Raw genomic sequence first — 24,123 nt, 5'->3', positions numbered from 1 at the left:
CAACTGAGGGTATGAGACAGGGGAGGTCTGGATGAGGTGGTCTCATTCTGTTGGACAATAAAGATTTTTTTCACTCACTCACTCACTCACTCACTCACTCACTCACTCACTCACTCACTCACACTCACTCACTCACTCACTCCCTCACTCACTCACATCCAGGTTTTTCCTTCGTCGTGAAAGGGCAAAGTGACGATGTATGCCAACAGTGCATCGTCGACGGCAGGGATTATTTGTTCATTTATTTCTCAAAGGCACCAACACAGAGTGCATGAATTTTTTTTTTTCAACGAATGTCTTTCTGAAGCACGGGCGCGTAAAATGATGCACTGCGTTGCCAAGGATACGATTCCCGCGTGAAGAGAGAAAAAAAAATTCAGCTATAAGTTATTTACTCGGAGTAGGTGAATTTCACATGGGGATCCACATATGCTAATGTCTTCAGCAACATTAAGCAAGGACCGCTTAAGGGAGACCGAGGGACCTACACGAAGCCCTGAGCCTCCGCTTCTGCGGTTGCCCTTGGGTTTTAGATGATTGCAATGTTAGAAGACAAAAGGCGCACAAATTCCTGCAGTACTCTCGCCTTGTAATTGCGGACACGAATGCGTGTGTTTATTAAACGTTCCTCACGCCATGTTAGCAATATTAATTGCGGCACTTGTACAGCATACGGATACGACGGGTGTCGCTGGCGCTGAGACTCTTCTTGTCGTGGGTCTCAGGCAAACGTTTTCCGTCCTTGGTAAGTATGGTTGCCAGCCCTGGCGCGCGGGAGAACGTCTCGGACCCGTAGAGCATCACAGACTCCAGGTCAAAAGGCGTCAGCAGTCGGTTTTCAGAAGGCTTCCGCTTGTTAAAGTTGCGCATTTTGCCTGGAAGTTCGAGTAGAGAAATGCAGTAATATTTCAGTGGAGAAACGCAGGAGTAAGCATGAAAGTCAATTGTACTGTGTCGAACCAGTCCCTGTAGCAACGGTAGCTACGCACGAATACAAAATGTTCCAAACGTACGCTTTTGAGAACAATGGCAAAGTGCCGTCTTCTTTGAAAATAGCTAACATAAGTGATTTAAAAAAAAATCAGGGGAACACTTCAGTAACCTTACGCGCATCAAGGCGAAAGCCTGTGTAGTCCTGTTGAGTTCTCTGGCTGAACACGATCGCCTCACGCTTCTCGATTTAGTTTCGGTTTCAAGTTACGACGTACTACACCTTCGTTTTATCCTGTTTTAAGTTACGACATACTAAACCTTCTTTATATCTGGTTTCAAGTTACGACATATTACACTTTCGTTATACGCGATGTGTTCGCTACATCCGGTTTCAAGTTATGACATATGCCTTCTAAAACACCCTCGTTTCGTCGGACTAGGTGGCCTAGTGTTTTTCGTGAGCAATGCGCTTTGGTGCGGGGAGTATATGCTGCCCTGGGAAAGCCGCCTAGCTGGCTCCACTATCCGGATGCATTTGTCTACCTCCCAGACTTTCGGTGTTTTGGAAGGTGGGGTCGTGCCGGGGTGTGGCGGCCTGGTGTTTTGTGGCTTAAGCATGCATAGATTCTTCGTTACGGCACTATTTTCATGCAATAAATAAAAAAGGACCAGGTAGACGAGTAACCAAGGCGATGGACTGCTAATTCATGGGGCTCTGCCCGCGTGGGTTCGAATCCCATCCTCGTTGTAATTTCTTTTCCTTTCATTTTATTTGATTGACAAGTGGAGCGGCCACTTCTTGTACAGGTTTACTGCGGACAGGTCTTGCTCACACCGATGAGGCAAGGAAGTCTTTCGCCTTAAAAGTGGTAGAGCTTTAACGTAGTTACACCGAATAGATGGGCGAACTAAAAACGCAGCCGCCGCGGTCGGGTTCGGAGTACCCGGGTTCGAACCCTACCACGGCGGCTGCGTTTTTATGGAGGAAAAACGCTAAGGCGCCCGTGTTCTGTGCGATGTCTGTGCACGTTCAAGATCACCAGGTGGTCGAAATTATTCCAGAGCCCTCCACTACGGCAATTTTTTCTTCTTTCACTCCCTCCTCTATCCCTTACCTTACGGCGCGTTTAAGGTGTCCACCTGTATATGAGGCAGGTACTGCGCCATTTTCTTTCCACAAAAACCTATTTTTAATTATTATTAAAGCATGCGTTCATTCTTTGCCTCTTCTTTGTGGCATCCGCATGTACGTGCAGCAACCGCGTCTTATCGCTCTTAATCCCCACAACCCCCTCTCCACTCGGCGGCAGCTGAAGCGACGCCCTCCATTGGCTGCAGCTGGCGCCCCTCCGAACTTACCCGAGCATCCTCCCATTGCCTGCAGATTGCGCCACGCCCCTCCAAACAAACTTTCTTATCCCTACTTCCTCCGCATTTGAGCCTTGTTCATTTAGTATGGGTTCCCGGTCACAACAGTGTGACAGTAAATGAGAATGCTGACAATCTCGCAAAGGCTTCCCTCAGCGGTCCCGTGTTGCCAATCATCCCGGCTGCAGCCTATATTACAGCACCTAGATTTCGGCGACGTGCGTTTTTAAGCACGCAAGACACAACACTTTTAACATCGGCGGATTATGAGCACCTTAAATGTTATTGAAACAGGCAAATTTGTTGCTCTCGGCAGCTTGAAGTATCACTGACGAGGCTGCGCTGCCGCATCCCCCCTCTAAATTTCTATTTACACAAGTCGGGTTTGGCGCTTTCTCTCCTTTGTGCATTTTGCCGTGAGCCTGAATCTATAGAACATTTTTAGCTGTATTGTCGCCGATTCAACTCTCTGAGAAAAATGGCCAGGCTTAGCTTGGTTAAGCCAAGAATGCGTTGCATATCTCGATGGAGTTCCGTGCTGCTCCGTTGACTCGATAGGCTATTGACTCGATCGCCATTGAAACTGCCCGTGTAGCAGCGCTCGATCGCCTTTGAGTCGATAGACTATCGGTTCGAGGGCCCTCGAAATGCCCGTGTGACAGGGGTATAAGACTGTCCCGGCGAAGGAGCGCAGCTCTTTTATACATATGCCGTGACGTCAATCATAGCGCAGCGCCCCTAGCGAGAGGAGCGGGAGTCAGGTGGTGGCTGCGGCCGCGCGCAACCGCGCCAGTTGGGGCCCAGCTTTTCCTCCGTGACGTCACGTGCCGGCGCAGCGCCCCTAGCGGGAGGAGCGGGAGTCAGGTGGTGGCTGCGGCCGCGCGCGACCGCGCGAGTTGGGGCCCAGCTTTTCCTCCGGCTGTCGTGACGTCACGTCACGTGGTTTGGTGGCTGCCCGGCCGCGCCCAAGGGCTGAACTGAGTGATTGCAATATGCAACGCATAAAAGGTTGCTGGAGGAGCCCTTGCATCTTGGCATTAGTTTGAGCAGCCCGCTCTTGCTATCATTTGGCGCCACCACATTTGGGTTCAGCCACAGATCTGTTTGTACCGCTGTTCTAAATTTCCTGATACAATCTCACCGACTGCCTTGCTAAGTGTTCCAAACTTTTCTTTTCTATCAATTGTTACGTTTTGACTTAATCATTATTATTTAATCCCTCTCTTTATTATTATTCTTATAATTTTGAAATCAATACTCTCATCCCTTTTCTGTTCATGAGAAAGAATTCACCGGTGCTGCGCTCCCACGTGCTTTTCCTTTTTATTAACTGAGTTCAGGTGAACAGCCACCCGATTCTTGGCCGATCTCCCAGTACGGGTATGTGCCATCTTTTGATAGGCTAACAACAACAACAACAACAACGCAAGCTTACCGTAGTTGCTCCAAGGCTTCACGCAAGATTCTTTGTTGGGTTTGACCCGGCTAAGTGGTGCTTCGGTACTAAAACAGCGAACATTTGAGCTGTATTGATGGCGAAGCTGTGGTCCCGGGTTTCAACGCCGTACCAAGGCGAATTTTTCTTTAACTACCAAGTTTTTGCGGAAGCTGTATAGCTTTCCTTTGTAGCCGTAAAGCTGTGCTTGGGGGCAGGCCGTCAGTATTTACTACCTTATTTATAATCCACTTTACCTTGATGGATTCCACTAACCATCTGACCAACATTGATGCCACTCATACGAGAAGGCAGTTAACAACAGCTCTTGCTAAGTACTGGCTTTAGGAAGCAGATACAGATTTTTTTTTTACACCTGAAGCACTTTCCTAGTATCATTCTTTTTCGCATCTACAAACACGCGCAAACTCGAAATCATAATCCAGGTACCATTTGAGCTGAATGCTCTTACGTGGTCGCCACTGTTCACTGCGCGGGTCCCGATAGTCGTCATCAAGAACTACCTGCCGCAGTCTATAAGTGTCCGGGATAACTGCTTTAAATGCACGAAGCACTTCTTTATTGCCTTGACCACCGTACGGAATAGAGCAGTCGTGGGCGCAATTTTTGATGGTAAGGGCGTTTCCTTATAGATCTGCAAGAAATGACCCTGGAGCTGAAACAAGGAAACCCTTAGGTCACAGCGAACAGTTTGGAGCCCGCATGTAATGACTGCGTTCAAGGGTACACATATGGCAAGTACAGCTTAGGGCTAACAACTAAGATCACCGCTAGCTTCCTGACGAGGCCACTTAAAAGATTTACAAGCATTTTTTTCCAGAGCCTACGAGGTGCGGGAGGTATGTAATGCAACAATAAATTCCTTCAATCTATCTGACTGCTAGAGAGGAAAGTAGGAGGTTATAAATTAAATTATGCGGTAACTTACCCATTGAACTGACGTCTCTCTCTTTGCTCTCAAAGATACGCTATATTATAGCCACAGCGGCGATTCTCTCATTAAATAACTCTCGCTGCAGCAACCGAAGCCGTTTTCTGGCTCTAAATGGCTGTGGAAATTCGGTATGCCACTATTCCTCAAAAGTTGTTGTGAATAACTGTGCACCTTCCTTCACGTTTTCCGGGAAGATCACCACGTAGTCGTCCCTGTCGGAGCGCGAGTGCTCGTGGTAGAAACCAGCAGCGTGTAGCAACTCGTGCATCACTGTAGCCTTGGCGAGGCAACCTTTTTCCAGGGACAGTACTTGCTTCCCTCCCTGGCGGCCGATAAAGGAACTGCAGCTGGGCAATATGGCAATTTAGGCGAGATTCCGCGACATGATTGCAATATTTTAGAAAAACACATGACAAGGCAATGAGCAAGAGGAGGCACATGAGCCCATGTGCGTCTCGAACATCATCTGTCCTCCACATGTCGTCGTCTTGCGTCACACCCAGAAATTCTGAACAAAACCATTTTTGAGCGAGGAAACCACTTACGAAAGCAATTTTTCATATAATGTAGGATTTCACTATAACAATCAATATATCTACAGATCACCCGACGACAGTCTTGTATATTTTGTTCTATTCACGTTTTTTCTATTGTAAAAAGCGTTCCCCATTGGTTTTCTATGCCAGTCTTAACTCTTCGATGTGATAGCTGGAAACACTTTAAAAGAAAGTCTTTGCTACATATGAGAATAATGAACCAATACCTGAAATATTTCCACAGCAGTGTCTTACAATTTTCCAATTTTCGAAACTTTTGCCCGAGAAAGCTGGGCTTACGGGGCTAATTTATTGAAATTAAGTCACTGTCTCAGCAGACCACTAGAAATTAGTTATTTTTTGTTTTTCTTACGAACACACTTCTGTCCTGGAAGACCAAGTAGTTGGGCAAAAATGAATAAAACAGGCAAAACCCGTCTTATAAAAAATAACAGGCGGGTCCTGTCTGTCATGTGCTACGAAGGGTTATGGATATCTGCACTCTAAGGGTACAGCGAAAAGCGCAAAAAGAAATAAACGCTTGATTGCTGTGAACGCGGCTGGTGCACGAGCGTGTGTAAAGGTGCTTCTGTTTGCGTCAAAATCAACACGCCTCTTTCTGCCCATTTAGTGCGTATCTTGGTACCTGTTCTGTTGTCTGAAAAACTCGCCCTGTTTTTAGGTAGCCGAAGCTTCCCATCACACACCGTTCATTAAGAACCTCCTTAGCCGTCCCTGAGCCGTTAACACAATGTCGAAAAATGGATTAGTTCTGGTACGAACTGATGCGCGAAGTCGTTATAGCAGAGAGATTTTGCCTTTCGCTTTACATGTATCGCCTTCTAATGTCTTCGGCTCTGATTAAACTGCATCTCAACACGCGAGCGTTAAGAGAATCCGGCGTCGGCGTTGTGAGCGATAAATCACGGGCACGGCTCTGGTAGGTGGTCCCCAGAGAGCAACCTATAGAATGCAGGTGGGCCACCTAGGTCACGTGACCTTGCGGCGTCATCACAACCTGCCCACCGGACAGTGAGCAAACTACCCACAGGGGCAGGTGGAAGTTGCAATAATGCTTGGTCGCGTGGGAATAGCAATCTGGCCAGCACAAGGCCCACCGCTGGGAGCGCTACCAATGCAATTAGTGTTCAGACTGAAGCGAGACCAGAGTTTATGGCTTCACAACGATAAGATCAACAGCGCCTCTGTGGCTGCCGAATTTTTAACAGGGAAATATGCAGGTGATCGTTGATCAAGATAGGAGATTAATTTTCGCTTTGGCCTTGCGTAGTCCGTGTTGTGTATAATGAAAACAACCCATTTCAGGCGTCAAAGTCGCGCCCTCCACAGCCTGTACCTGTTTTACCTTTGAGTCACGCGTGCTGAATCAGGCTCACATTAGTTTTGCTAATGCGGCTGCCCTATAAGCAGTGCCTCAAAATCTCGAAAGTGCTTTACCAACAGCCGCAACTAAATTACCCTGTTTATTCTGGTGTGCAGGAATTGTGCACTACTTAATTTAAAAGTCCCGTGTAGCCCCAGCCTACCTTAGTCGGGCTCCTGAGCGCCCTCATTTACTCCTGTAATCCCAGTGATATGACGTCCAGAACACATTTCTCCCCGCTTTCTCTCTTTAACCCCTCTGCTTGCCGACAGGTGTTTGTCGACGCGCCATCTGTCCGCACGGCCGTGAAAAGAAATGCACCTGTCAGCCTTGTCTTGGGAAGAGGGAACGTGCTGACAGGCCTTATGATTAATCGGATTACGTCGTCATGCCACCCGTCTGGTGCTCTATAGACTGGTGGAGCTCTCGCTTGTCCCGGGCTCTCACACTATAAACATGAAAGGAGTAAAAAGAGAGTAAGCCGTCCTCTAGCGTACTCCTCTTCACGGGGCAGGGTAGGCTGCGCAAGACCTGGGGTATATTTTAATCACTAAAGATACGGAATACTTATGGTCGGCAATTAAAACAAATTCCCTCTTCAAAACATGGGAAGTTCAAGCAGTTACGAAAATTTTAATCCAGGTTTGAACCTAATACGTTTGCTCACCTCAAGACCTCCGGTGCCGCGTTTTAATAGCCTCCTCCCACTGCTAACTGCATCAAGTTACTGGGCTTTGCAGTGGGAGTATACCTCCATTGCCAGAAGTAAGCGTTTTATAAACTTAGCGAACAAAATCTGCTCTAGAACTTGGGCAACATACCCTGCCACTAAAAGGAAGTACTATAGAGGACAGCATACTACCTTTTTACTCCCACATAGGATTATTCGTTTTTAGAATGTGTTTAGTAGAGTCGGCGTTCATGTCTGTTTTTCTGCATGCGCCAAGTGCTCGTCTATATTAATGGTGCTCACTGCTTTTCCCGAGCGACCAACAGTAGTCGGAAATCGTTCTTACCCTTTGGAAAAATCAATGAAAATGTAGTCGTCCTCTGTAGTACGCTCCACAAAGCGTAAGCAGCTCAAGGCCTCAATCGATGTCATTCCATCCCGGATCTTCTTTATGTCTCCAGCTGTGGAAAAAAGATGTATAAAAGGTAGGGACGCTGGTTACTTCGAAAGCGGTTCTCCACATCATTATCCGCAAATTTATAATTTATTTAATATAAAAAAACTCAAGCAAGCGTGACGAAAGGCGTCTGCTTGCATGCGACTAGAACTACTCAACAGAAATCCTGTTCTGCATGCAAAACCAGATAGAAAAGGAAATACTACTTCTCATGCAGTTCAAAGAAGTCTCGCACATTGACAGAATATAGTGAACACAAACGGTGGCGGAAAAATGACACGTACAGTGCAATTTGATGCGCACCACGCAAAAGTTTTAATTAAAAGTCACAAATGAGGAAAATAATTACACGACGACCTAGAGCAATGCCCATTAGATCAAAAAGTATCAGTCGTTGGCAATCTCATAAATTATCTGACGGAGGGGGACCAATTTTTTTTTCACATTTCAAGCTGGCGATTCATGACCGAAGCCAACTGTCACCGAAACCAAGGGTCATAGAATTTTTTTTAATTTGTGTAATAATAGAGTAAATATTTAAAGTTAACTGACTAAAAAGCAGAAGAAAACCACATGCCTCCGGTGAGGCTCAAACCCACGACCTACGAATATCGCGTCCGGTGCTCTACCACCTGAGCTACGGTGACGGCTGTTCAAATGTCTGCTTTCGGGGGTATTTATGTGTAGTGCAACCTAATCTTGAGAGTGTTTAGCAGCGCCACCCTCGTCCGTAGCGGCGGACGTAGTGCCTCCTATATTACCGCGAGTGTCACGTGAAATGTGATCGAACGGTGAGGGCGGAAGCTGTGCGATAACCCTCTTATGATACCCATGGCATCAAGACTGCCAAAATCGAGGCCCTCGTTAGCTATTGAGTAGACAAGGGACGGCAGAAGTTTGTCATTTTAAACTTTCCATCGAGTGATGCTTTCTAATTTTCCGTTTTCTCTACTTTTCTGTTGAATGATATGCCTGCTGCCTAAAGGGCATGTCTCCTTAAAGGCTTGTCAGTTATTTATTTTCCGCATGAAATGTGTGTAACTGAAGTTTCCGCATTTTGAAGTTGACTGATTGCCCCCCAAAACCGTTTATTCCTAATTCGTGCAGCGGCTTCCGGGTATCTGTGTTCATCCACGTCCAAAATGAATTATTTCATATTTTATTTATTTTAGTGTGCACAGTAAATTTGACGCACTAAGAGGATAATTTTGCGCATGTTTTTAGCACGACGAATAGATGGCTCAAAAATGCAAAAAGCTATTAGCATCGTTGGGCAGCCAACTAGCCAAGAGCTCCTACTGCCAATTCGATGATTACCGACATCAAAGATACATTTGATGCAAATATTCAAAGAGCTCTGAAACTCGAATAACACTCACCAGTCCTGGGTTTGATGACATAAGGAATGACACCTTTAGGCCACAGCCGCACATCTTTGGTCACCACACCCCTCTGCAGAAAAGTCAATCAATCAATCAATTTATTTCAGATAACATTACATGGTGTTTGGGGGAGTGGTCGTGATCAGTTTTCTCAGCTGTCCCGACGTTGTTACAGTCAGACGTGTAGGCTTAAAGGGACACTGAGCAGAACCCTCTCAGAGTTTTTTTGTTAGCAAAATCTGATAGTTCGGCATTTCATGGCTCTGTTGCCGCTTGTCCAGGAGCGAAAGGTGCATTTATTTAAAAGAAATTTGGATTGGAAGGAAGTTGAAAAAGATTTTCCCGTCACTCCGATTCAAACTCGAGAACTCTTATGACGTCATAGGACGGAGTGACGTGATACGTGACGTAAACGCAGACTCTCTGATTTCTGGCGACTAGCGGTGCGGTCTAGCAGCTGCCGAAATGAAAGCTACCGCCGCCGCACGTTGAAGGCATCTATCGGGGGTCGCTACCGTCGCTTCGTTTACGTTTGCACCAGCGTCTTGCCAGCGTTACGATGGATCCCGTTCCCGAACCCGACGACGTAGTTCTCGCAAAAACTTCGGCCTGCATTTCAGCGACCTCAGCCCCACAGAGCGTGCGATGCTTTAGAGGGAGCATGGTTGGGTTAGGCGCCGACGGGTCGTTTCCCCCTTCCACTGTGAGCAGCCGTTGCAAACTAAATATCATAACCCCGGTGCGGAAAGTCGCGAGGGGCCAGGACAAGGTCGGCTGCTTTGCGCCCATCGGAGGCTGGCCGGGGCTTTGGGGCCAACGGATTGTGATTCCTTGAACGGCGCGGAAGGGCCAAGTTATTTATTTTTTTCCAGAAAAAGCGGATGGGTGCTCAAGGGCGGTCGCATTTAAAGTTGGCGGCTTGAAACTAAAGCCGGCGCACGACGATTCAACGGCTTAATTCCGATAGATCCAACGGGTCCACTGGATCGTGCTCTCTCGCCCACTCTCTCGCCCCTCGCCCACCTTCAGATGTGTACTGTGAATGGATTAAATTAGCCGAGAGCTCGAAAAGAACAGCTCCGCCCAACTGCCGAAGCTATTAAATTACGTCACAACGCGCACCTCGCTGCGGAGCCGAATCAGTCTGGCCGGGCCGGCGGCGGCTGGCGCACTCGGCGCGAAATAGGGACATGCTCCAAGTCGCCGCCACTGCGGTCAGAGTGCGCCGAAGCCGCCGAACGCGTCGGCGGTCAAGCGCAGTTAGAGTATAGAGGGTCTCGCTTTGGCCGACGTGACGTCGCCGTGCAGCGCGCGCGCGCGCGCGTTACGGCGGAGCATAAACGCGCCTTAACAGAGCCTGCGCTTAACCGCTAGCCAACGTATTCGGTGGCGGCATCTATGGGAGGCATTGAAACTCCCCGCTCACTCACTGCATAAAAAAAAAAATCCTGCGACGAGGCTCGGAATTGAACCAGGGCATTTGGCATTTGAGGCGGAGACGCTACCACTCCGCCACGACGGCACAATTTACAACCATCAATAAAGGCGCATCTAGTGAATGCACTCTTCTGATGCAGAAATCTCCGCGCTTTCGCTAGGTACATCCTGGCCTAACAGAGCTAGGCGATCAGCAATTTTTCTGAACTGCCTTGTACCTTGTCTCCCGTCCCTAATAAACGATTTCCGTTAAGTAGTTTGAAGTTGACTGGCACAGCCGGGAATGTTTCACCGGGCGAGCGTGCGAAGACACAAGTGCTGCCTTGTACGATCACCGACCATGGTGCCATCATAGTTTTTCATCGACCGTGGTGATCATCTGACCAGCCTTAACAAGCTCCTTCAAAGTTTAACTAGCACTTGAAGCGGCACTTAGAGTTCCTCTGCTGTTCGGCGCTTGTAAATCGAGGCGCGTCAAAAACAAAACCATGGGGCACGCAAAGCTCATAGACAAGAAGCACCATGAAAAATCGAAACTTTCCTGGCCGCCTGTGGTGCCGCCAAGCATCGGTTTTCTTTGCTTCCAACATTCAGGTTGTCTTTTGTCTGCCTTCTTTGTGTGATAAAAGTGCACTATCGTTTTTAAAACAAAACTTACTTCAATGTTTAACCACGGAACCTTCCTTTGTCAGCCTCAGAGATTCGCGACTGCATGTAGGAAGGAAAATTCCTCCTACGTGGCATCTCTTGTCCTAAGACGTCACCACGCTTGTACTTGCGAGATTGGCTTGTGGTGGCGATACCTGTATTTTGGTCCTTGCTATTTTCTTTCTTACAAGAGCTTTGTTTTCAGTAAGAGTGGCATTTTTGTGATCAGGAGCTGGTATTCTACCCATACAAGCCAACTTCAATTTTTCCTCAGTGTCCTTTTAACGCACCAGGAGCGAAGGAGCAAGACCACTGCTGCGAACCGACACCAGAACAGAACTGCGAGCCGTGGTTGCACCAGCCACGGCCACGTGCCGTCTTTATTTTCTTCGTCGGGTGGCGTGCGCTATCCGGGTTCCCGGCGCCACCCAAGAGAGGGCGCTACAGGCGCACCCAGGGTCAGAATAGGAGAGAGAGAGGGTTTATTGATAAGAAAGGCAGAGAGGTTGGCCTGAAAAATAAATATCTGGCCTGCTACTCTGCTCTGGGGGACAGGAAGAGGAGATAAAAGAAGGTCACGATGGGGGACGATGATGATGGGAGGAGGCAGATGAAAAACTAAAAAAAAAAAAACAAGGCACACTTTCTGACATCACAAACGCGAGACAAGGTCCGTGTCGCTCAAAAGGCGTGAGAGCGCTCGCGTTGCCTTCACATTTCTAAAACTATCTGGCCAAGCGCCGAGGATCAAATCCTCAGAGAAAAGCGATGTGTCCATAGGCTTCAGAGCAGATGCGAGTATGAGTCTTTCACGTGCATACGCTGGACACGCCCCTAAAACATGTTCTATAGTCTCTAGCACGCCACATGTGGTACATTCCGGGGAGTCCGCTTGTCCTATTAAGGTCAAGTATTTGCGCGTGAATAGGATTCAGCACACGACGAATGGGTCCTTTTGCGACGCAAAAGTGCGGCTTTTTAGAGCAATCAGAAGGGTTGACTGAAAGCGCATGCATTGCTAGCGGCAATAATACTGCCCAGAAAAATCTTCCATGAATGTCTCTGCTCGGGGCAATCATGCCCCAACTCTGCCGTACATTGGTGCCGTTGACTACGGCTGCGCAGTCATGATTTTTTTTCGCCATTTACGTCAAAGGAACACATGCCATAGGGAAGAAGGCGGTAGAGGGAGTATTATACCTCCTGTTTCCATCTGGCATTTCTCTCTGCTCTCATCTGCAGTACCATCGCCTGACCACGGCCTACTTCCGCGGGGATGGACAAATCAGAGATCAGGTGCACGTGAGTATTACAATGCGGAACAAAATTTGAGCAAGTCGTGAACTCACACGTGCCCTCTCTACCGACAGATTTTTACTCGACACATGCCACATAGAAAGATCACGTACAATCAGACTTCTGCTACAGGTCGTGCTCACGCGACCATACGTCTGAGAAGCTCTGCACTGTTTGTGTTCCTGTCAGTAACAGTTACAATATTTACATTCCTTGGTTTTATTTGCAAATAACTGAACGCATCTTTAAATTGTTCGAAGTTAAAAAGATGCACAGATGCACAGCGGTTAAACAGCTGTAGCAACCACACGAATACACCGCCTTTAAGATAGCGCTTATGTTGACAAAATTATTCTATAAAGATCGGCTGTCGTAGTTACACCGCAATCAAAGAAGAACGGGAGCGCTCAATTTTGCTGTGGAAACGGCGGGGTGCCGTGCAAACCGACTGACAACTATTTTAAACAGTTCGCAGTCAACGTAAGTTAATTTGTGTTTGCTGCTTGTTTTCTCCCTAACCTTCTTTAGTGCTCTATTCAGTTGGAGACTGCTGCAAATTTCTCTTTCTTATTGGAATAAAATTCCATTAAGAAAGGGCGTCAGGCAAGGAGACGCGATCTCGCCAATGCTATTCGCCGCCTGTTTACAGGAGGTATTCCGAGGTCTGAATTGGGAACGGTTTGGGATAAGAGTTAACGGAGAATACCTAAATAATCAGCGATTTGCTGATGAAATTGCCTTGCTGAGTCACTCAGGAAATGAACTGCAAATCATGATCAATGAGTTAGACAGGCCGAGTAGAAGGGTGGGTCTAAAAATTAACATGCAGAAAACCAAAATAATGGCTGAGGCGTACAACTATGCCGTACGCGCACCAGTTATCGCACCGGCTGAGAAATGTTGGAAGGAATTGCGGTGTGGACGTTATGTTCACTGGCCCCGAAAAGCTGGTGCGCATGTGCAATGCCGTCAATGAAAAGAAAACACCGGTCTGCCCTATAAACCACGAATGCAGGTTTGCACCTTGCATTGCTGGCGTCGTATACCGCGTACCCCTCTGCTGCTGTAGATGCTACGTGGGGCAGTCTGGACGCTGCCTAAACGAACGACTACGAGAGCACCGCACGCTGGTGGATTCATTGGCGGGTGGCGGCCATCTGGCCAAGCATTGTAAGCGGTGCGGGTGCGTGGCGGCGTTTGATGCCACGTGTGTGCTAGGTAGGGGAGGCACAAGGTTACGCCGTGAGATTTATGAGGCCTGTCACATTAACAGGGAAGGTGATAGCTGTGTTAACACGAATTCACTTGCCTTGCTCAAAAAAGAAAAAAAATGTACCTCAGGAACAGTTTTCCACATTTTGACTAGACTGTCCATGTATCGTTACAACGCAGTGTGCGCATGCACACCGAAGTGCGTTTATGTACCTTTCTGTCGCAGTAAATCCTCAGTTGATGTTTAGCGCTCGTCCTGTCTTCTTCTATGTCTCTGTTCTAGTTATATGCGCCATCCTTTTAATTAATGATGACACACCAACTAGCACGGCTTTCCTCCTTGATAGCAAAATTAGCACAAAGCACTAGTGTTTTATTTCCTTCCGGTACACTGTGCACTACGGGTTCGGGTTAATGCGTCCAGTCGGGGGACTTTGTGGCCTGGGTCACTTTGAGTGCGTGTATCGATAAACATATATGACAAAGTAATCGTACAGCGGTTTTGCGCGATTTGAACACCAAAATGTGAATGCGTGCGCCGAGCTTTGTAAGGAGATAATGTCAGAATGAATTGACGTAACTGGTTATGGTGGCCATAAAACACGCTCCACTGACAGCAGTCATAACTACGGTTTACTCTGTGCTGCTTGGGGCCATATTTCTAAGCACGCCCAATACAAACATCCTTCTACAATAAGATCTCAGAGCGCGCTGAAGAGCCCCAAAATGGTTGAGATCTATCCAGTACTCTAGGATACAGTCTACCTTAGAGCTCATACTGAATTTTTGGCCTGGTCAAATTTGTTATCCAAACGGATGGATTAGGTGAGTAGCAGCAGTTATTCGTAAAACGTTTCAAAAGCGGCGTGGGGTAAGAGGCCTACAGAGTTTTGCTGCCTTGCAGAAGCCATCGCACTTGACATATTTCCAGTAGACTAAACCTGCAAGTTTTGCTTTCTCCTCATCGTGAAATTGAGTAGTACTGACAGTCTGTCGAGGCAAGATTCCCACAATACTTTTGACGCTTTGCACATATCGCCTTCAAATATATAACATTTCTTCTTGAGAAAGGAATGCTAACATAAAATTTGAAGTTTTCCTTCCACTCTGATGTGGACTTTCTAGTGCCAACCTAGGCAATTAAATGCCAGCAGGCCACGGGGTGGCAGAGCAGGGTTGAGAACTGGTGCACCGCTTTGGGCAATGTTTCATTCTCGGATGAAGAAAATCAGCTGGCGATTAACGGTATAACACTAACTCTTGATTTTGCTGTGTGTTCCCGCGTGTGTGCCCCTCTACTAGAAATCTAAGGTCAATGGCTTCGCGTTATCTGTTTTATTGAAAAGAAATTTACGTTCTGAATGTTAAGGTATTTGAATGTCAACTAGAAGATATTCCCGCTCCAATCACCTCCTCGCGGATCCCTAATAAATGTTTATTTCTTTCTCTTTTACAGCGATAGCTGTTAGTCGCCCGTCCCTGGCTTTCGCGTCGTAGTCGTCCGCCGTCGTCGGCTGGCTGTGTCACATGGCTGTGTCACCTCAGTCTTACAAAAACAAATTCTTCATTTTAAATACGAAAACGGCGAGATATTGGTGCTTCTTTCTGGTTACCTTTCATATGCGACTTACAGAAATTCAATTTTCATAGTAATTGAAGATGCATATGCGAAAGCTAATATATGTTTGATGTTGTTTGATTGACTTTAACGCCCCAAAGCATACTCAGGCTACAAGAGACGCCATAGTGGAGAGTTTCAGATAATTTCGATCACCTGTGGTTCTTTATCGTGCACTAACATCGCACAGTACGCTGATTTCTAGCATACAGTTGAATTCAAGCACGCCTTGATATTTATGTTTTTGCCTGCCTACATGCTATCTGTTTCTTACACAAAATAAACTTCTATTTCGAATGCAGACAAAGGGAAAGAAGTTTTTGTTCCCACGTATGTGTTTGTCGTCTTTTTCTTGCAGAATAGAAACTTCCAGATTCAATGTCTAGACCCCTTCTAGACTGTCTAGACCTTCATCTGCGTCCTAAATTCAGACTGTACTAATTACTTCCACGCCGACAGTGCTCTGGATATAGTTTCTACTTCATTTAGTTTGTAAAGAGGTGACTTACATCCTCGGAGTGGCCTTTGGGCAGCAGGATGTCTCCTTCGAAAAGCCCCTCCGTCTCAAGGAGACGATCTCCAGGAGACGAAAAGGGGACGCCTGCGTAAAGGGAGCCAGGAGTCACCCCAAAAAACAGGCGCACTACGAGTAAATTTAAAATGAAGAAACTGCTTCTACGCCACCTAGAAATTCTTGGCCTCAAATTTCAGCGCCTTGTTAATGGCGTTATTTAATAGCAACAACCTCCAGATTTCTGAGCCCATTTATATGAATTGTTGGCAAACGTTCCCGCGCCTTAAGACTTTTTGAAGATTTTGTGACCAAGGCAATAGCTGCAAAAGTGGTCTGCGGTAATACGTTAGTGAATTTCCAGTCTCACTGTTTTTTTAATTTTCTTTTAAAATGCACTTTTGAGTTTCCCATAACTCCTGGCATTCTCGGAAATAGCAGGCAAGAAGGCAACGAATGACTTCCTGCGTCTCTGGGTTTAAGCCACGCCTTGCAACATATGGTTTCACTAATTCCATCAGAACCTTAAGCGTAGCCAAGAATAACATTTTTAAGCAGTAAAAACACGGCTGCGCCGCAGATTGTTTCTGCCCTTCCGAAGAGCTGCATTCTAGTAGGAACACTTCCGAGCAGAAAATGGTATTTTCAGGCTTTACTTATTGCCATTGACATCCATGTTTCAATATGATACAAGTGAAGCCAGGTCATAAGTTCCATTTTATTCCTGCTTTAGCTAATTAGTAATACCTCGATTCAAGAAAGCTGCTGAATGAACTAAAATCACTGAAATAACCGCTGCAGGGAGCCATGTGCTTCGACAGCATTACTTTTTTACTGAATGACAGTATAAGATACGGCACCATAAGCATACGATCGCAAAAAAAAAATATGTATAACGCTCACCTTCTTTATATATTGGGTGTTTTATACTTGTGCAACTAAACGAAGTTGGTTCATTGCGTCAGAATGGCAGCAGACTTTTTTCTCCCGTTACAAAACGTCAGGGTGGAATTGGAAAGCCGAAGCGCAGTATATATTATTCTGTCCGCAACTGCACGCGCAGCCGTCGGTAGAAAGTTTGGAATAAACTGTTAAGGTTGCTGTCTACCTAGGTCAAGTATACTAACCAGTAAGCTGTATGAACGGCGCGGGAAAAATGTGAGCTATTGCAGAATGCACTGCATTTTTATGCAAACAAAGATCCCAGTGTTACTTTTGACCCTTAAAAACCATAAAAATGCACAATATACGGGAGCTTTTTTCTTGAATGAAAAATGCTGAATATGTGAGCGCGATCGGGGACGTTGACCCGATAGATCCCGAAATTTATCGTATCTCCGCCTTATCAAACAACATGGTATTCCACCCCTTTCCACGCTTCATGCTCCTTATCTACTATTTACTTGTCATGCTGCTTATCTACTATTTTGCTATGACACCACCGACGACAACCTCGTTGGTGCTTAGGTTAGGTTAGGTTAGGTTAGCAAAGGAAAAAATGGATGCGTTATTTGCTTCGCATTTTACAGCGACACCACGGAAGACAACCTCTTTGGTGCTTAGGTTAGGCTAGCAAAGGTAAAAAAATAGATGCGTTATTTCGGGGACTTTCGAAGACCAGTGTAGGTGCTGCTGTCGTCGAGATCGCTATCGTGTGTCACTTGTAATCTCTCCCCAGGTAATCGCTACCTTGGGCCAGGGAACCCTACCGAAAACGGAGGGCCAGTAGACGAGGACGACCGCATATCCCTCACAAAAATTCCCTTAAACAGCCTGTAGACTGTCCATAGCCTCCTGTCTATAAAGTCTATAGGTTCTCTATAGACAAACTTCAGAGAGCAGTCTATATAGGCAATACAAATCCTATAGACAGTCTATAGATTTATGGCCATACACTTTTAGTAGACTTTTGTCTATGGACTATGAAAAGGCAAAAAGAAATATATCAATAGGAAGGCAATAAAGTCTATAAGAAGTCTACAGACTGTCTAAAGATCATTTTTATAAGGCACTGCGCAGCAGCACGATCAAGGCTACAGCCGGGCACGCAGCCACGAGGACATATTTTCGGCGGACAGAGAATATGCGCAAGCATTCTTCAGAGACTTTGCGAGCACCGGTAACTGGCACTCTGCGTTAGGCGCGCTACACCCGGGCACAGAAAATCTTCTAGAGGAGTGTGTTTTGGGCCGCTCTGTCTATGGAATGTCCAGCGGACGGAAGCAGCCTGCTCAAGGAGAAGCAGCGGAGAAAAATTTGTCTATCCTTAGAACACAATTCATTCGGCGCCTCCCGGACTCCTCCATCCCCGAATTGGGAAGAGACCCCATCCAGTGGGCTGGAATTGGAAGTAACGGTAGTAATGCCACCCGAGCTCGTTACCCAAATTTTGCGAGTTCCTAAAGACCATGGGGAGGTCACGATGTAAAATCATAGTAAAATACTCGCAACGTGGGGATACGTCATGATAAAGATGAAGCTGATGCATGATTCCGAGAAAACCTTTCCGGACTATTTGACAAGCATGTCGCGCCTGCCCCTTGATCGCCCCTATCTATACCTGGCGAAAGCGACTATTGATAACCTGCCGTGCCACACCAAGGCTCTCAAAAGCATCGTAAAGATAACGCCCCACAGCCTGCGCACTCTGTGGGTGATGGGTTCTTCGGTGGTGCAGCCCGTAAACTCTGACATGCTGGTTTATACAGACAGGCGTGCGTAAGAGTAAACGTGCACATGGACACGGACCCGCCGCGGTGGCTCAGTGGTTAGGGAGCTCGACTACTGATCCGAAGTTCCCGGGTTCGAACCCGACCGCGGTGGCTGCGTTTTTATGAAGGATAAACGATAAGGCGCCCGTACGCTGTGCGATGCCAGTGCACGTTAAAGATACCCAGGCGGTCGAAATTATTCCGGAGCCCTCCACTACGGTACCTCTTCCATCCTTTCTTCTTTCATTCCCTCTTTTATCCTTTCCTTTACGGCACGGTTCAGGTGTCCAACGATATACGAGACATATACTGCGCCATTTCCTTTCCCTCAAAACCTAATATTATTATATGATGGACACGGACATCAATCCCATGAAGGCTACATCCGTTCAGCCGTTCAACGAGACGGACCACACGACGCTCGCAAAGTATTTCTGGGGCTTAAAAGTTGAAAATAACGCCGGGCTCGGAGACAGAACGGGGTGACGACGCGACGAACGTCTCTACAAGCATGGCTGCTCCGCGGCACAACTTTCCCTACGACTTTATTCACATAAAGGACTCCAGCCCCCGTCTTTGTCAGTTTCCTTTCAAGGACCATGTGGGTACGCCTATTCTAAACTACGAGCACACTTTTGAAAACGCCTGGCTGCGCCTTGGCCCTGTAGGTATACGCAGGCGGCAACGAGTTTTTTACACGCAGTGCACTGCCCCTGAAAGCGGTCTGTACCGGTCTTATTACAAGCAACATTTCAAACACGGAGTCCTCCTCCAAGCAAGAGCCGACTATGGACCCGATAATGCGTATTCACCCTCACGCAATGCTACGTATAAAGTACTTGTACCCGTAAGAGGACGATTAGTTCCGCCGCGGCCTGGGACCCATAGCGGATGAAAAAGTGCAGCCCAGCGTGGGCTTAGGCATAGTAGCGGTACCTACATCTAACAAAGACGACCAGGGCAGCACGGACAAATTTCAGGAAGTGGCAGCCTTCTTACAAGTGGACACTGAAATTGTCGTTCACAGCGACATTGACAGCGTAGCCACGCACAGCGTCATGCCTCCTTCAAATGAGGGACCTTACTTGCGGCACGGAAACGACACAGGAAAGGCGTTCACAAACAGCCTGACACTTCACCGCTGGCAACATTTGTAGCAAGAAACATCCATCATCAGGCAGCTGAAGCCTGCGATTTAAGGCGATTTCATTCGCTGTTTTCAAGTACAACTCGCATCCTATGCTGACACATCCTTCAAGTATATACCTTTTTTCACAAAGGGTGCCTACTACGGCTGCTACACGCCCCAGACAGTAATAGATATAGCAGCAGAAATCTTCCGGTTGTCGAACAATGTCTTAAACCGGTAATTACCTTCCTCATAGAACGTCCTTTTTATGTTTTTACTTGAAACGCCTTGGAGGGTATAAAATTGGCTCCCCGTAGACGAGCCAGGGCCGGATGGCCGGAACGTCACCGGAATGTCACCGCGCTGCCTGACCGAACCTAGGTGAGTACATATTTACCAACGCCAAAGCTTTACTAGGCTATGTTGTGTCCGCAAAATGTGTCGGCAGCAGTTGTGGGCAACTCAGAAGAGCTAGCGTAAAACGAGCGGCGGTAATCGAAAGAGGATGATGTGAGGATGCTGCCCCCCCCCCCCCCCCCATGAAAAAAAAAAACTCTCGTAATCGAATGAATAGTTAATTAATTCGAGCAAAAAATGTCAAAAAAAAAAATGGGCAGGACCAAAACAAAACTGGCGCCAAATTTGAAGATGCCGGAAGTATAGGACCACATGACCGAAACTGTGAGCGCAGTCAACGCGTGGCGCCAAATTTGAAAGTCTGAAATGAATACTGCGATAAAACGAGGGAAAATGTGCCGCGAATCGAAATCTAATCAATCATTAATGATTATAGAATGTGTAAAGAGTGAATTTGTGGGAAATAAGGTGAATTAATTGTGAATTAATGCGACCTAACTGTGAATTAATGGTACACTGAGATGGATTAAGGGTGAATTAACTCGACATAAAAGTGAAATGGTTTGGTTTATGGGGGTTTAACGTCCCAAAGCAACTCAGGCTATGAGAGACACCGTAGTGAAGGGCTCCGGAAATTTCGACCGCCTGGGGTTCTTTAACGTGCACTGACATCGCACAGCACACGGGCCTCTAGAAATAAAAGTGAAATAATTCTGAATAAAGGGGAATAAATTGTGAATTAAGGCGAATTAATGCGATTTAAATGTGAAATAATTTTACATTACGATCAATTAATGGTGATGTAAGGCGAATTAAAAGTCAAATTATTGTATATAATTCTCAATTAACTTTAATTCAGGTGAAATAATTGTGAATAAAGTGAATAATTAAGGAGCCATTTAATTTGCGTGGCGGAAAATTTGAAAACACGAACCGGTTGCCGGGATGAAAACGAGGGTACAACCAGAGTTAATCGAAACCAATCAAGTGAGCGAGAAAACAACCATGGCGCCAAATTTGAAAGGCGACCATTGTCTAGGAGGCGTCAACGTTTTCGCATTCTTCCAATGCGGGTAGCCACAGTGATCTCTTTTTTTTTTTTGGCTGGGCTGCTTCCAAATACTGTTTTTCGAGTGTAGAATGGAGGGAAAGAGGAAGAGACGCGACAGCGAATCCGACAGTGAGGCCTCAACCGAAACAGAGGAGGTCATCTATATTTTTGAGCTATTTTTCGGCGACTGAGTGTACCTCCAAGGATGGCCTCCAAGCTACGCTCGCTCAGGCAACCAAGACGGTTCCCGTCCATCTAATGAAAGCATGCAAAAGCTCTCAGACAACTCACCGATGCCTGGAGTACCTCAATCAGGATCATAATCAGCAGGATGGATGGATGAAAAACTTTATTTGGTCCTTCAAGTAGTGATAATTAACCACTAAGCGGGACCGTCGGGACCGGAAGGCCAAGCCTCACGGCCACGTCGTGAGCCTGCTGGACAGCCCATAATTGTTCATCCAGTTCCGGGCTGCGAAGTGCAGCCTCCCACTTGGACGCGTCCTGGATCGCCGAGTCTTCAATTCTTTCGCAAGACCAGAGCATATGTTCTAGCATGGCTAAAGCACCACAATCCTGGCAATAAGGCTCTGTATTCGTCTCCGGATAAAACATGTTCAACCTCCGTGGGCAAGGATAATTACCAGTCTGTAGTAAGCGTGATGTAAGTGCCTGAGCCCTGTTTAGTTTAGGATGCGGCAAATCGTAAACCCTGCGATTAAGCACGAGATGATTTAAGCCCGATTATCCAGAGTGGGCTTCCGAGCTACGCCGAGTTCCAAAACGAAGAAAAATTGCGCACGATGTGTTTCTCGCCAGAGACGACAGAGAAGCTGAGGACATTTGTCGTGACCTTATTAGAAGGTTCGAAATCGGGCCCACTTGTTACGGAATTGTTGAAGCCTCCCTCCACGTCAGCGACACCCCCCCCCCCCAAGAAAAAAAGGAAAAAGAAGGAGATGGTTCCTTCAGTCTGCTTACGTCAGCGTCAGTCCTGGAAATAATAGCAGCTATTTCCACGCAGAGAGCCGGAAGTGCTGCTGTTAGTAGCGATGTTATAAGCGAGTGAATCCAGGGATTGGTCCAATGAAGTCACGCGTTCGGACAGAGGTACTTGCTATTGGGCTAGTTGGTTCATCATAAAGTTGAATGGCGCAAGGGAACGAACACAGGAAGACACAGACAGAAAGAGGCGCTCTTTCTGTCTCTGTGTCTTTCTGTGTTCGTTCCCTTGCGCCATTCAACTTTACGAAATTCGGACAGAGTTTTGCTCATACACAGCACCCACGTATAGCTGCTTGTAAAACTAAAATATTTCCCTGGCCGCATTCTAGCGCGATTGAATCTTTTCTGATGATGGCACGGGGCAGGCTTTATTTCTACGTTGCCCGATAAAAACAGCGATAACTGTGACAGAGTGATACGCAGCACCACGGTCCGACACTGCTTACTCAACATACAGCAGCCTCCTAGGTGTCAAGTGTGTTCGACACCGCTAGCAAGAAAAGGTTTGAGTTCTCAATTATAAAAACGGGTTTAGATAATGAACCTGAATCCCAACACTGGTTGTGGTCATTGCTCACCCAAAAGAGCAGCAAAGTACAAGTAAAGTAAACCAAAGTAAAAAGAGTGGGGAATGTAAAGGACGTCTTCCCCGTCCTCCAAGAGAGGAGAAATTTGTATTCGTCATGGTTCGTATATCGGCCTTTAATGGTCAAACAAAAACGGCCAATAGTATAAAGGGCATTGGGGGCCTTGCTTCATGGAAGAGCGGTTTTGAATATAGGCTTTTATTTGAGAGCAGAGCATTAACAATGGGTATAGACGTCGCTGTGACGAAGCTCAGCTCCCTTACGTACTAGAAAGCCACCGCAGCGATGGCCTAGTGGTCTGAGCATGTGACTCGTATGCCGAAGGTGCGTGGTTGGATTCTCAGTGCCGCAAAATGCTCCGCGATTTTCAATGAGCTCACGATTTCCCTAGCCTGGTGCTTGGCTTCCCTATGACGAAATATTTGGAAAATAGTTCGCTGACAGCCCTCTGTGTTGAAGAAAGACATCGTGGGATTTGGCACTATTTGGCCACAGATGACCTCGCGCCATTAAAATTCATCGACTACTAACGACCCCACTTCTGCGCGCTCGAGAAGAGAAAAAAATAAATGAATGGCGGACATGGTCGCATGCCTTCTCAAGGTTCCTGCGGAACAAATATGAAACAAAGCTAGCTCTCATGCTGCCGAGTTTTCAAACCGACGGATACACTTTGCTAAATTGTTAGAGGCATACCTAATGACCAATCCTCGTGCACTGCTACTGTACATCAGCAAACTGGAACTTATTAACTGCCCTTCAGTGTCGATGTGAGGGCGGAAAATGGAAGGATTTCCGCATAAACTTATGTAAACTCGCTGAAACGATCACATCATGGTACCTGACGAGAGAAAACGGAGCGTAGGTTGTTCAGAAATTAATCGTAGATATTTCTGACGAGCAGTGTATGTAAACGAGGTGAAAATGCAATTTTTTAAAAATAATTAACCAACAGGTTAGCGTAACGATCTAAATGTACACCGAAAGACATGGATGCCATATGATTAACGATAACATTTGTCAGCCAAGGAAGGATGAAGAAGCACTGAGTTATTGTCGTTCATCCGGAGTGCATCAATGAGACGAATGCTGTTCTACTAAGCTGAAATATTCAATACGGCAAAATAGCAGAACACCTTACTCCCCAACGGCTGTGCAGTGGTGGCAGGTGCAGGCGCTGGCCACGCAGGTGAAGTCAAAGAGAGCACGAGAACCCATGATGCCACTGAGAAAACCATACTGCTGATTCAGCGTAGTTGGAAACTGGATTCAATTTCGGCGACACTGCCTGCCTATTCGCTTTCCTGTGGTCTCTCAGCACAGCGCCTATATACGCCCACAACCCCCGTACGTGCCACGTCTTTCTCGACGACCTTCCTAGAAGGTCACTGTACACAATCATCACTTTCGAGCCTAAATGCTCTTACGTCGCAAGCCGGTG

At 46.8% G+C, this 24,123-nt stretch overlaps 1 protein-coding gene and 1 pseudogene across 2 annotated transcripts; one reads left to right on the top strand and one right to left on the bottom strand.

The window, feature by feature from the left end:
* Nucleotides 1–585: 585 nt before the first annotated feature.
* LOC144107999 (astacin-like metalloprotease toxin 5) lies at nt 586–24,123 on the bottom strand. Of its 2 annotated transcripts, none has more exons than XM_077641260.1 (6): nt 23,824–24,123; nt 15,841–15,932; nt 9,118–9,190; nt 7,628–7,742; nt 4,863–5,032; nt 586–875 (listed from the first exon to the last, which is right to left on the bottom strand). In XM_077641260.1, exons 1-6 carry the CDS (start codon nt 23,918–23,920, stop codon nt 649–651), a joined length of 774 nt encoding a protein of 257 aa, XP_077497386.1. In that variant the 5' UTR covers nt 23,921–24,123; the 3' UTR covers nt 586–648. The 2 variants fall into 2 exon arrangements, with proteins under 2 accessions (XP_077497386.1, XP_077497385.1); XM_077641259.1 differs by having other exon boundaries at nt 4,863–5,038; nt 23,824–24,116.
* Nucleotides 17,275–18,564, top strand: LOC144107262 (uncharacterized; annotated as a pseudogene).

Source organism: Amblyomma americanum, chromosome 10, assembly GCF_052857255.1.
Source record: "Amblyomma americanum isolate KBUSLIRL-KWMA chromosome 10, ASM5285725v1, whole genome shotgun sequence".
NCBI classification, from domain to species: Eukaryota; Metazoa; Arthropoda; class Arachnida; order Ixodida; family Ixodidae; genus Amblyomma; species Amblyomma americanum.
The sequence above is the reverse complement of the archived record's forward strand: the minus strand, read 5'-3'. Positions and strand labels throughout refer to the sequence as shown.